This window comes from Capsicum annuum, chromosome 2 (assembly GCF_002878395.1).
Source record: "Capsicum annuum cultivar UCD-10X-F1 chromosome 2, UCD10Xv1.1, whole genome shotgun sequence".
NCBI lineage: Eukaryota > Viridiplantae > Streptophyta > Magnoliopsida > Solanales > Solanaceae > Capsicum > Capsicum annuum.
In genome coordinates, this window is record NC_061112.1 from 138,037,731 (window position 1) to 138,049,222 (window position 11,492).

Consider the following 11,492-nt stretch of genomic DNA (forward strand, 5'->3'; position numbering starts at 1 on the left):
TACAGTAGTCTGAATCGAAGACGAGTTTGGGGAATATAAAGGGGGAAAAGTGAAACCCCGCCCAATTGGGTAACTCGAAGGAGTTGAAGAAGGTGAGTGAGATACCCGTGCTCGAGAATCTGAAGTTTGTCCCGTCTCCAAAGCCGCCATAGGGCCTTGAGCACTCGACATAGACGTATGAGACGATTGAGTGATAGACGGAGGACCTTTGGGTCGTCGACCAGAGTCGAGCTGCGAAATGATTATCTCAAGTTTCTTGTTCGTCTCCTTCGCTTCTTGGAGTTGGGAAGACAAAGATTGTTGGCTTAGCTACAGTGATTCGAACTTTTGGCATTATCAGTAGCCATGGATTTGAGTTGGGATTCCAGTTTCCTCATACCCTCCTGCAATCCCTTGAACTTTTGGCTATCCGACATTGTTGGCCCAAGAAATCGCGTGCTTTGATACCAATGTCACGATATGAGCGGAGAGTGAGCTCAAATCATGAAGAAAATAGAAGGTTTAGAGTAAGGGAGAGCGAAAAGAAGAGAAAGGAAGATAAGTTCATATATTCATTGATAATTTCAGAAATGCAGTACAACAGCTATATAAAAAAAATACTAGTCAGCTATGACACGTGGCAGTTGGTTACTAAGAATTAAAAATTACAAGGACTAAAGTGAAATATGAAAACTCTACGGACTTAGGACTAAAATAACTTAATTGGAAAGAAATGTTTCCTAATGACCATTTGAATTGCTGCCAGCTTCGTGTTCATCCTCATATCATGACATCATGTTGTATATTACCTGAAATTCACACTCTGAACGGGCCAATAACAGCATATCTTGCAAAAGAATGACCGGGTGAAAGAATTTTTTTTCATTACGTTTAACTGCCTAAAACAATATCCATGTAAGGGTGATTGTTTTGTAATTCTGATGTTTGGCTGATGGTTTTGGCTGCAGAAACAAGCTTGGGAAAGGCAGTCCAAGTTTCGTGCAGATTTTCTGGAAATCTACAAGGTTTGACTCCTTCATACTGAGCTAATTCGTTATTTTAATATCAAGCTTTTAGTTAGATTCAAATCTTTATGTAACTGAACTTGCACACAACCGAAAAAAGATAGTTGTTGTACTAATCCAATTGAACATAGATTCGATCTTTTTTGTCTTCTTGAGATTTAAGGTAAGGACAAGGGGAGGATGCTCCTGGTTCTTGTATTCTTAATGTTAACAAGTTGTTCACAACTTAATTTGACAGCTTGGCAATGAATTTTATAGTAGTATACCTTGTTTGATTATGGAGAATGTGTTTTGTCTTGCTGCTAATATAATAAGGGTAGTTGCTATCAGTAGATGGACTATTGTAGGTATCTTTAATACTTCTACATGTCGTTCCTAAATACAGCGTACGCTGTCAACAACGTCAACAATTATCTAATATCATGCAAAATATGACTATCTTTATATAATATGAAACAAATGCACCCCATCCTCTGATTTTCACTGTGAAGTCACTTTCAGATGAATATTCTACATGCATATGTTATATGTTTGCATGTCCTCCTTGGCCATATGTGCCGCTTGGACAGAAGGATAACTGACCAAGTCTGGATTGGCATGGAAAGACAACAAATGAATTGCAAGCCGGCAGAGATACTAAATCCTTTTGAATAAGTATTTCAGACCTACCGATTCTTGCTTCTCTGCCACTTAGCTAAGCAGTTGAATGCAAAGAAAAAATAAGGCGCGGAAAGCCTAGCAGAATACATGTGGGATAAACTAAAAGAAACATGAGTCGAGGTTTCTTTCAAAGTCAACAAAACATTTGGGGAGGAGTATCAGCTGGAATTTTGATAGTATTTTTTGGTTCAATTTTTTTCTGCTTCAAGAGAAAGCTTTATGCATGCTTTGGGTTACCGGAGAACAAAAAAGGTTAGTAAATCTTCAAGGGATGCAACAAGTTCCGATCTTCTTCATCATGGAATATCGAAAACCTATTTCTCCATGTGATTATCCTGAATTTTTGCACTAGTATCCCGTCCTTCGGGGAATTACCGGTAAGTTACTGTCAAATGTGGACAGTGCATCGTGCTCAATGTCTTGAGAAATTGGCATTGCACTTGCCAGATACTCGGTTGAAGACAAACTATTAAGAAATAAATAAGATTACTGTTACATTTATCGCAGATTTATTGTCTATTGGAAACTGATTGTATATTTGATTCATTTGGATATCTGCCTCTATAGATTTTATCTTTCCTTTTCTGACATTTTCTGGGTAATTAGGAACTCTAGAAGCTGAACAACTGATGCTGAAGACCTTCCAGTTAGAACAATTACAAAAGGCAACTAACAATTTCTGTCAAGATTGTCTGGTTGGTTCTGGTGCATTTGGAAATGTCTATCGAGGAACATTTGATGGGGAGGGAACATTAGCTATAAAGAAGGCACATACTGAGTCATACACGAGTACTGAAGATTTTGAAAATGGTAAGCAAGCATACCTCTTTCTGTTTAGACGCCTGAAAATTTTGCAGTAATTTATACAATTCTATCTCCACACAGAAATCAGGTTGGTCTCAAAAGTGAAGCACAAAAATCTCGTCAGTTTGGTGGGATTCTGTCAAGGAGCTGGTAAATTCTTCATACTTCATTAATATTACAGTCAAAGATTCCTACTTGGGCAGACAACTTTTCGAGACTCAGATAAAAAGCAGCTGTGATGTGGAATAAAGCAAAAATTATAAGGCTCATCATATGCTGTTTTATGCTTCAACAGGGTCAAAGGGAGCAAAAATTCTGGTGTATGAGTATGTTCCAAACGGTTCTCTGTTAGACTACATCATGGGTACGTTCCAGCTTGTTTCACGATTTCTTGCTTTGTCCTGAAATTTAACATTTTGTGTAAATGCTTGTTGTAGGGAGGGGCGGAAGGAGCTTAACATGGAGGCAGAGAGTGACACTAGCTATTGGCGCTGCTAAAGGTAATTTTTCAGTGGGTTATGTAGTTGATCAATAGAAGATGAGAGGATTAAGTTTTGATACGCATTAATACTTGCTATACCAGGGATAGCTCATCTGCACGAAGGAATCAAACCAAGTATAATTCATCGGGACATAAAACCGAGCAATATCTTAGTAGGAGAAAAGTTTGAAGCCAAGGTGTCAGATTTTGGGCTAGTGAAATCAGGTCCTATTGGGGATCAATCACACGTTAGCAGTCAGATAAAGGGGACACCAGGGTACCTTGATCCTGCCTACTGTTCGTCTCTCCAGTTGACGCCGTTTACTGATGTCTACAGCTATGGTGTTATATTACTGCAGCTTGTTGCTGCTAGACCTGTAGTCCAGAAAACTAGAGGTCATCCTAGTTATCACATTATAGATTGGGTAATATTTGCAGTTTACAAAACATTCTATGTTAATATGATGCAGACAATTTCCAATTCATTTTCTCAATTAATTTCCTGCATTGCTTGTTATGCAGGCAAGACCTAGCTTAGAACGAGGAAGCATCGATGAAATAATAGATGCTAATCTCTTAATGGAGGAATGCAACATGGAAATGATGTTGAAAATGGGACAACTAGGTCTGAAATGTGTGGCCAAAGTCCCCAAAGAAAGGCCTACTATGACTAAAGTGTGGCAAGAACTGGAGGCTGCCTTATTTTCTGCAGAAAACATCATACACAAACAACCTTCCAATGGTTCCTTGAAATTAGTTAGCTTGTCAAACCGGTCAGTCGAAAGGGGATGTCATCTAATGAAACAACTTGATTATTCTCAAAGCTCAGTTAGCATAGACGGCATTAGATTGCAGAAATTTTACATGGACATAGATGGCCTATCCTTTGGGAGTGCAAAGTTGAGGTGCTTAGATACTTGTACCACAGGCTTTGAAGATGACTCGTATGACCTGACAGGAACTTACGAGGAAACAAGCATGAGCAGAAACGAAGAGCTTACGCTTCAACATATAATATCAGTTAAAGTTTGATTAACGTAAGACGGCTAAAACATATTCAGGTTCTCTCTAAGTAGGAGTTTCTTCATTTTCAAGGCTCAAACTCTAGAACTTTGATGAAGAGTTTTAGTTGTGTATTCACCTTTCATTAATAGAAGAATTTCCAGCAATGGAAGATCTAAAAGCGGCCCACCATTTGTCATACCTTGTTTGTATTGGTGGAATAGTAAAAAGGAAGGGATCCATACAATAATCCCAATTCAGTGGTTGAAATACTTTGACATTTGAGTTTCATTTCCATATAAATCTTTTTTATCCCGTCTTACTAAGAATGCAGTCATTATACTGTATAATCAGCTACTGTAACGTGTGGCCTTACTCATTGTTGGTTCCAAGCTCGGATAAAGGAGAAGGGTTGCGGTAAGTTGATAGTTAGGACAAAACTAGATGAGTTGTCATAACTTATTCCAGTTAGCAGTAACTAGCAAATAGCAACTTAAATCATGGAATTCCAAAATCAAAGAGTATCAAAAATGGATGATTTGATGACCTGTGAATTCAGAGAAGGTTCAAAAGTACAGAGAACTTTTATGGAGAAATGGTCAATTTTCAGCTGTCCCCCACATACTACTGTTGGTCAATCAAACCAATAATGTCAATAACGTACATGGTCCATTATTCAGTGCTGCTTGTAAAAGGTGCTTGTGAGTGGTCCATTATTCAGTGCTGCTTGTGGAAGGTGCTTGTGAGTACTCGTGTACTGCCAAATAAAAACTAATCAACGGATCCTTGACAGCTGATTGTTAGGTGGCCAAGACTTCGAGATAGACAAATAAATCGAGTCTACAGCAACAATACATCCAGTATAGTCCCACAAGTGAGGTCTGCAGAGGGTGGGTGTGCAGACCTTAACCCTACCTTTGTGGGCTAAAGAGGCAATTTCCGATAGACCTCAGCAAGGTTAAAATCATTTCAGAAAATGGAACGAAAGAAATGCAAGAGCAAAAAGCAATGAAGAAATAAAAGACAAATAAATTGAGTCTCTAGTAAGGAAAAACGTCCGTCGCAGGCCAAGGTAACCAAACTGGAAAAGAGTGTCCAAAATCAACAGTCAAGAATCCATTTCTAGGGAAAGCAACACATTGTGGGTTCAAAATGTGAGGCTTTTGGCTGCATTCAAATGCACTGCTTTAATATCATTGCAATTTTGAGTGATTAACCAAGTTCCAAGAAGGATAAATACCCCAAATTTCAATTATTTACAGTTCCATGGTAAATGAGAAGTAAAATAAATAGCACAGAATAATTCATCATTCATTCGATCAAACACGTGGCAAGAAAGGAAAATGAAATAAGCAAGGAAGTTCATCCTCAAGAAAGAACGTATACTGTAAAAAAAAAATTCGTTCTTGCCTGCTCATAAAGTTAATAGGACGCACGTTCCAAGTTAAACGTTACATTGAACATCAAAAACATCATATTGCACAACAAAAGAATAAATTAGTGCTGCACTTTCTGTTATTTCTCTTTAATCTAGTACAATATCTTGCTTATAAGAAGTTTCAGAAAGAACACAGCGAAGTATACAACAGAGTGAAAAGGTCAAGCAGTACCAAGTTATGAGTGAGTGGGAGCCAGACTTTTTGCTGGGAAGTTCATACCACCTCCTCTCAGAGATAAAGAGGGCTCTCTAAGTGAGCTGGCTCTACTCACAAGATTTGAATCTAGAAACACGACTATGACAGAGATATCATCATGAAAATGTCTCCTCACACCACGATCAATCTTCTTTAAATCAGAATACCTCATCTCCCTTTTCTTCGCCGCTTCCTGCAGTGCAGCTTTTACAAGCCGCCGAGCACTTCCCTGAAGATTAGACAAATGAAATTAACTTCCTAAGAAGTTCAACATTGAAAACAATCAACATTCAGACAAACCTCAGCCATATTCATGCCGGGAACAAAGAAGAACATACATGAAACGGAAGTATTAACACTTTGCACTTCCATTCAAGCATTGGCTAACTTCGAAATCTTATTTCCATTTATCATTACTCACAAAATAATTGTTGTTTGTTAATCTCATAGCTTTTGTTAAGGACTTGTGCTTCTAACAGTTCTTTAATGCCTTCTCAACCTTCAGTTTTTTATTTCTCAATGTGAGTGCAAGAGAAAACTTTCAATGCCTTGACAATATGCTACCCAGTTTTGGAATTGATCTTCCTGAGCACTTCTGTTATCTCACTATTTCTGTACTTTTTTCATCTAACCATGTCTGTGTTAAATGAATAAGACATGTCACTTGAAGAAAACGCCCCACAAAGTAAAAATAATGTTTTAATCAAATGGGTGTGCTCGTGGTACATATATTTTTGCCTTTTATTGACTATAACGAGGATCTAAGACTAGGAGTTCAATTTGTTTCGTGTATGTCAAGAACATGAACATTTTTAAAGTACTGTTCTTTTGCATGAGCACCTATAATAAGCGACTTCAAGGTGTTATTACTGAAATAATCTGCTCTCTAAATCAGCACACTAATAAGTGAAAACCATGTAAAACAATGTAAGTTTAGATGCAATGCAACTACGAATCACCCAAAAGAGGAGTACATTATAATTAAACCTTTCAGTGCAGTACTGCCGTGATTTGCAAAGAGAGTTACCAGCTTCAATCCATGACCGTATATGAATTACTATTAATAAATTAAAAGAAGAACAAGATATGTTATGCTTTCAAGTGAAGGACCATACTTTGCGAGAGCTATTTTGGACGATATCAACTGCCTCTTGATTGCTAAGATGTTCCCAAAGACCATCAGAAGCAAGTATGAGAAATTGATCATGTGGCTCGAGTTCATGCACTGAAATTGATGGATCTGCGCTTAATACAGGCCTTTTAAAAGGTTCTCGCAAACGAAATTTAGCATACAATGGCTCTTTATTGTACTCAGCATTTTTGAGATATAAATCGCCAATAGATCTCGAAATCTGTCAGATTAATATAAGAGATTAAAAACATTCCCAAAACAGTAAATACAGGTTCTCCAAGGTAGAAAAACAAATTACTTTATTTGAAAAACAGGAATCCAGGTTAAGCACATAATGCAGGATAAAAACCTAGGTTTGCAGTTAGATAATCCTTTATCATTAAGTAAACCAAAACAGAAGGATAAGCTATTTGGGTATCAAAAAGACAGCCACAACTGGGGGGAACAATCACATGCTGTACAAACCTAAGACAAAAAGCCAGTATAGAATTGGAAATAAACTCGTATGTACCCTGCAAGTGAAAGAGAATATTTTTGTATTCAACTCAGAGGCAAGATGAGACAACACACTAGTAAACTAGAATCTAGAGCACACTTGTTACCATTCTCAGAAACATACCTGTATCAGACCCTTTACACGCCATACATTATGCTTCAAAACTACTATCTGTGGGTCATCCGGATGCATAGAATGTAATTCCTGTCTGACAGATTCAATACTTGCATTATGCTCAGCTGAAAGCTGAAGGGCTAGAACCTCTCCTGTAGCCTTAACAAGTCTCCCCAAAACAGCCCGGGAATCACCAAGGTTGGCAACGTAAAGGGTCCTATCACAGATCACCCCAACCAGACAGCAAGATCCAACAGAAGACATCTGTGGTTTTGTTAGCCACTGGCTAGCAACTAGAGAAAGGAATCCCTCCTCTGTTGCTTGAAATGCTTTTTGTATTACATCAACAGACATGGAATTTTGTTCAGCTGCAAACCCTGCAATATTTAAGTTGCATAGTAATCAAGATCAGTCTATCAAACTACTAATTCTACAACACTATCCAGCAAGTACTAGCGAGCGAGCTCAGCTACCCTATAGAATTAGCAATCAACATATGCAACTTAAACTTGACAGATAAGCAGTTTAGTCAAAAAAAAAATGCCAGTATGCTTACTCTTGAGATGCTGAAAGAGGTGATCATTGATATACCGTGATGTTTCAGGCCCACCGTGTCCATCATATACCCCAACAAACGTTCCATAGGGGCCAGAATCAAGCAAGCTTAGTGAACCCGACTCAATCTGGCTTTGATCCTCCAGCAAATTATTGGCCTGAACAACAGCCATAGAGAACTCACCTAGTAAGTGTTGTCCACTGTCCTTATACCAAAGAAGTCCTTCTTGCCGTCCAGCTGAATCTGCACCAGTGTTTACACAACGGTCCGACGATGGCCGGCAACATGCCTTTAAGAAATTTATCAACCTTGATAACATCCCTCATTTCACCTTTGCTTACTGCCAATCCCTCAACATCCAAACGGATGCAAGAACTATCCAACTAAAAACTTTCAATACTAACAATACTCCCTTGTTCTGCAAATTCAAAACAACAATACAACAAGAGATTCAGATATATAACAACTTCAACCATCACACAAGACAGCCAAGATCATAGCTTTATCAATAAAACCAAGAAGCACAATCATACAGTATGCTTGAACACAGTGACAAAACAAGAAATTTCATCAAGGATGCTCAAGATTTAATATGTATATATGAAAAGTAGCTTTTGATCTATAAATGCCGTATAATTTTCACTATACAAAAGTATAACCTTCCGATGAAGGGTGTTCAGTTGAACACCCCCTCACCCCCCCCCCCCCCCCCCAACCCCCCCCCCCTTGGCTTGAACAAAGTCCATAATCCCAATTTCAACAGCAAGCAGAGTCAAACTAACCCATTACTGTCCAAAAAAAGAAGGGGTCAATTATAAGGCTGTAAAAGCTAAAACCCAGAAAACCATAAGTAACAGTAAAACCATAAGTGCAAATGAACAAAAAGACAGTAAATGCCCACAGAAAACCATAAAAACCATACCAAGTTCACACCTTTAACAACACCTCTCCTAAATAAAGCCAAACAAAAAAGACTCACAGTTTTGATTAATCCTTATATGCTATATTTTCCAGTCAACTACTGAACCACTCTGTGTAAAAAGGATGCAAGTTTGAATAAAACGCAGTAATATATATGGGTTATGAAAAGTGTTAGATCTACAGATCCATTAATAATCAACAACTGCTTAAAGAATATGAATACAGAAAAAAAGATTAAGTCTTTTTCCTGATATTTGGTTTGTTTTATCAGTTTTTGTTTTTTTCCTTTCTCTCTCTCACTGTTTTTCAGTTGAATGTGAAGAAGAAGGTGAGAGATGAGAAAGGAAACAAAGATGAAGAAGATAAAAGAAAGCCTTTTTCTTCCCCTCTTTTCTTAGTCAGTGTATAATATTTTTTATTATTTTTATATATGTGCTTTAAATATTTTGACTGGTTAAATATTATAATTGATAGTAGTATTTTTTTATTATTTTATAAATATATATATATATGTATGTATATTTTAAAAAAATTAAAATATACATATATGAATTTGCGATTATAACTTTAGAATTTCGAAGAATGTGCTTAAATTGAGAGTAGTTTTTTAACGTTATTGCTAGCACTAGCAGTCACCAGCTTTATGGTTGCTTAACAATTCGAACCCTTCTTTTCACTTGTCTAATGATTCAAATTCACCATCATAACCTTTTGCAGTTAAAAGAAAGATTTATTGTCCACTCAATTAGAGTGTGATTGTACCAACTGAAGAGAAGGTTTTCTCTCTCTTCTCTCTCAGCAGAGGAAAAACACCCTTTATTTAAAAAGATGGCTGAAAACTAGCAGTGAAAATGGGTATGCCAATTGTCATGGGCTCCACCTTTATTTTATTGTATAAGACATACAGAAAAAATAACTACACTTGCGATATTTTTATCGATTATGTATGTAGCAGCATAACTACTATACTGTATGGCCTATTATAAGTGTAGAATGTAATACATGCCAATAGATTACTACTCTTGTTATTCTAATTTTCTTACCGTATTAAAGTTTTACTTGGATCTGGAAGCAACCCAAATGAGAAGATGATAGTATATGTAAGGAATTAGCTCAGCAAAACCCAGAAAGTAGTGTGTTGCCCTTAAAGGTCCAGCTGATCATCACAAAAATCAAGAGAAATTTTGAGGCAATATATATGGTGCGTCAGGAATAAAACAGTCGTAACAAACCTGTTTGGGTCAAAAGTTTTGGCTACTACTACTCCCATTACTAATATATTTTCCCCGTCTGGAATGTCCAATAATATGTCACTTAAAGGATGATAATGGAGCGGTGTGGACTTTAGGTTATGTGGGGTGGTACTGGTTTTAGATTATGTGGCTGTGGAGCGGTTTTAAGTAATTTTTTTTTTTTAAATGGTGAGGTGTGGGACGGATTGCAGGTATACGTGGGTTTAAATTAAAACAAAGTTAAAATAGTATCATTCTTAGAAATTTATCTAAAATTATATGTATTCTTCACTTAAAATTTTGTGATACTTAAAATAACATGTATAACTGTAGATATCTAAAATTTGTGGGACTCTATTAAAAAAATTCAAATTCTGTTAGAGTTCTTCGAGTAGTTTACCCTAAACCCTGAATTATGTCTATATAAAGGGACAAATATTCCCTTAAGAAGGCATCTCTTGTATTCCACAAATTCACCGGATATTCACAAAGAGATATTTGTATCTTCAAAGTCTCACGGGATATTCACAAAGAGATGTTCGTATCTTCAAAGTCCCAATAAATTCATGGGATATTTATAGAATAAAATCATTTCTCTTTGATAATCAAATACATCAAGAAGAAGATCCAAAAAGATCAAATTCAAATATTTCTACGCTCGAGAAATACGCCACTAACGGTCCTCGAATTACGCTACTGACACCCCTCGGATTATGAAGGAGATCAAATCCAAATATTCTTGCGTTCGAGAAATATGCCACTAACAGCACTCAAATTACGGAGAAATTCATATCAAATCCTACGTTCGAGAAATACGCTACTGATAGCCCTCGAATTATGGAGAAAATCAAGAGAGAACTATCAAGGGAGGAACAGATTTGTACCCATATTTTTTATTAATAAAATTGTTGTTTCTTCGTATTTTTATCTGTGGTTGAAGTTTATTTTTCATGAATTAAATTATGTTGGAAACAATAACACTACAAATAAATAATTTTATAACTTTTTAATTTTTTTTGTCCATCCTAATGAAAAATTGATATTTGATCATTACTTGTACATATGATACTTTTCTAGTAATTTCTTATTGAAAAGTGATATAATAGAAATTGGTTGTTGCTATTTCCTAATATTGAAAATATTATGGTTTTTAGTGGTGTTACAAACTTTTCAAAAAAGAAAAAAGAAAAAATATGGGGCGGTGTGATGTAGGTATGAGTGGATATAAGTGTGGAGCGGGTTTATACGGATTTAATGATGATGCGGGGCGATTTTAAAATTCACGCGTTTAAAAAAAAAAAACTCGCCACACCATTGCCACCCTAAATTGTCAAACAACTCTCACAATACAAAGAAATTGTTTGGTAGGATGTATTTTTAAAAAAACAATACATGTATTAGTTCTTTATTTTATTAATGTGTTATTTGATATAGTATAATTTTTTCAATCTGTGTA

General features: G+C 36.5%; 2 protein-coding genes across 5 annotated transcripts; one reads left to right on the forward strand and one right to left on the reverse strand.

Annotated features, from left to right (window-relative positions):
• Positions 1-543: 543 nt before the first annotated feature.
• On the forward strand, positions 544-4,312 carry LOC107859821 (receptor-like protein kinase HERK 1). Of its 3 annotated transcripts, XM_016704943.2 has the most exons (8): positions 544-845; positions 948-1,004; positions 2,271-2,474; positions 2,550-2,618; positions 2,764-2,832; positions 2,906-2,968; positions 3,052-3,374; positions 3,472-4,312. In XM_016704943.2, exons 3-8 carry the CDS (start codon positions 2,294-2,296, stop codon positions 3,979-3,981), a joined length of 1,215 nt encoding a protein of 404 aa, XP_016560429.1. In that variant the 5' UTR covers positions 544-845; positions 948-1,004; positions 2,271-2,293; the 3' UTR covers positions 3,982-4,312. The 3 variants fall into 3 exon arrangements, with proteins under 3 accessions (XP_016560429.1, XP_016560427.1, XP_016560424.1); XM_016704941.2 differs by lacking the exon at positions 544-845 and having other exon boundaries at positions 922-1,004; XM_016704938.2 differs by lacking the exons at positions 544-845; positions 948-1,004 and adding an exon at positions 1,089-1,916.
• A 1,022-nt stretch (positions 4,313-5,334) lies between these two features.
• LOC107859819 (probable protein phosphatase 2C 60) lies at positions 5,335-9,236 on the reverse strand. 2 transcript variants are annotated; one of them, XM_016704936.2, is made up of 5 exons: positions 8,863-9,236; positions 7,884-8,301; positions 7,337-7,704; positions 6,701-6,937; positions 5,335-5,814 (listed from the first exon to the last, which is right to left on the reverse strand). In XM_016704936.2, exons 2-5 carry the CDS (start codon positions 8,200-8,202, stop codon positions 5,566-5,568), a joined length of 1,173 nt encoding a protein of 390 aa, XP_016560422.1. In that variant the 5' UTR covers positions 8,203-8,301; positions 8,863-9,236; the 3' UTR covers positions 5,335-5,565. The 2 variants fall into 2 exon arrangements, with proteins under 2 accessions (XP_016560422.1, XP_047263129.1); XM_047407173.1 differs by having other exon boundaries at positions 8,806-9,205.
• Between the last annotated feature and the right edge of the window lie 2,256 nt (positions 9,237-11,492).

Coding starts and splice junctions, on each gene's coding strand:
- LOC107859821 (XM_016704938.2), top strand. CDS start 1,775: ATGAGTCGAGGTTTCTTTCAAAGTCAACAAAACATTTGGGGAGGAGTA. Junction 2,833..2,905: donor TCTGTTAGACTACATCATGG/GTACGTTCCAGC, acceptor TGCTTGTTGTAG/GGAGGGGCGGAAGGAGCTTA. Junction 2,969..3,051: donor AGCTATTGGCGCTGCTAAAG/GTAATTTTTCAG, acceptor TTGCTATACCAG/GGATAGCTCATCTGCACGAA.
- LOC107859819 (XM_016704936.2), bottom strand. CDS start 8,202: ATGTTATCAAGGTTGATAAATTTCTTAAAGGCATGTTGCCGGCCATCG. Junction 7,705..7,883: donor CCTCTTTCAGCATCTCAAGA/GTAAGCATACTG, acceptor TAAATATTGCAG/GGTTTGCAGCTGAACAAAAT. Junction 6,938..7,336: donor GTGTAAAGGGTCTGATACAG/GTATGTTTCTGA, acceptor TTAATCTGACAG/ATTTCGAGATCTATTGGCGA.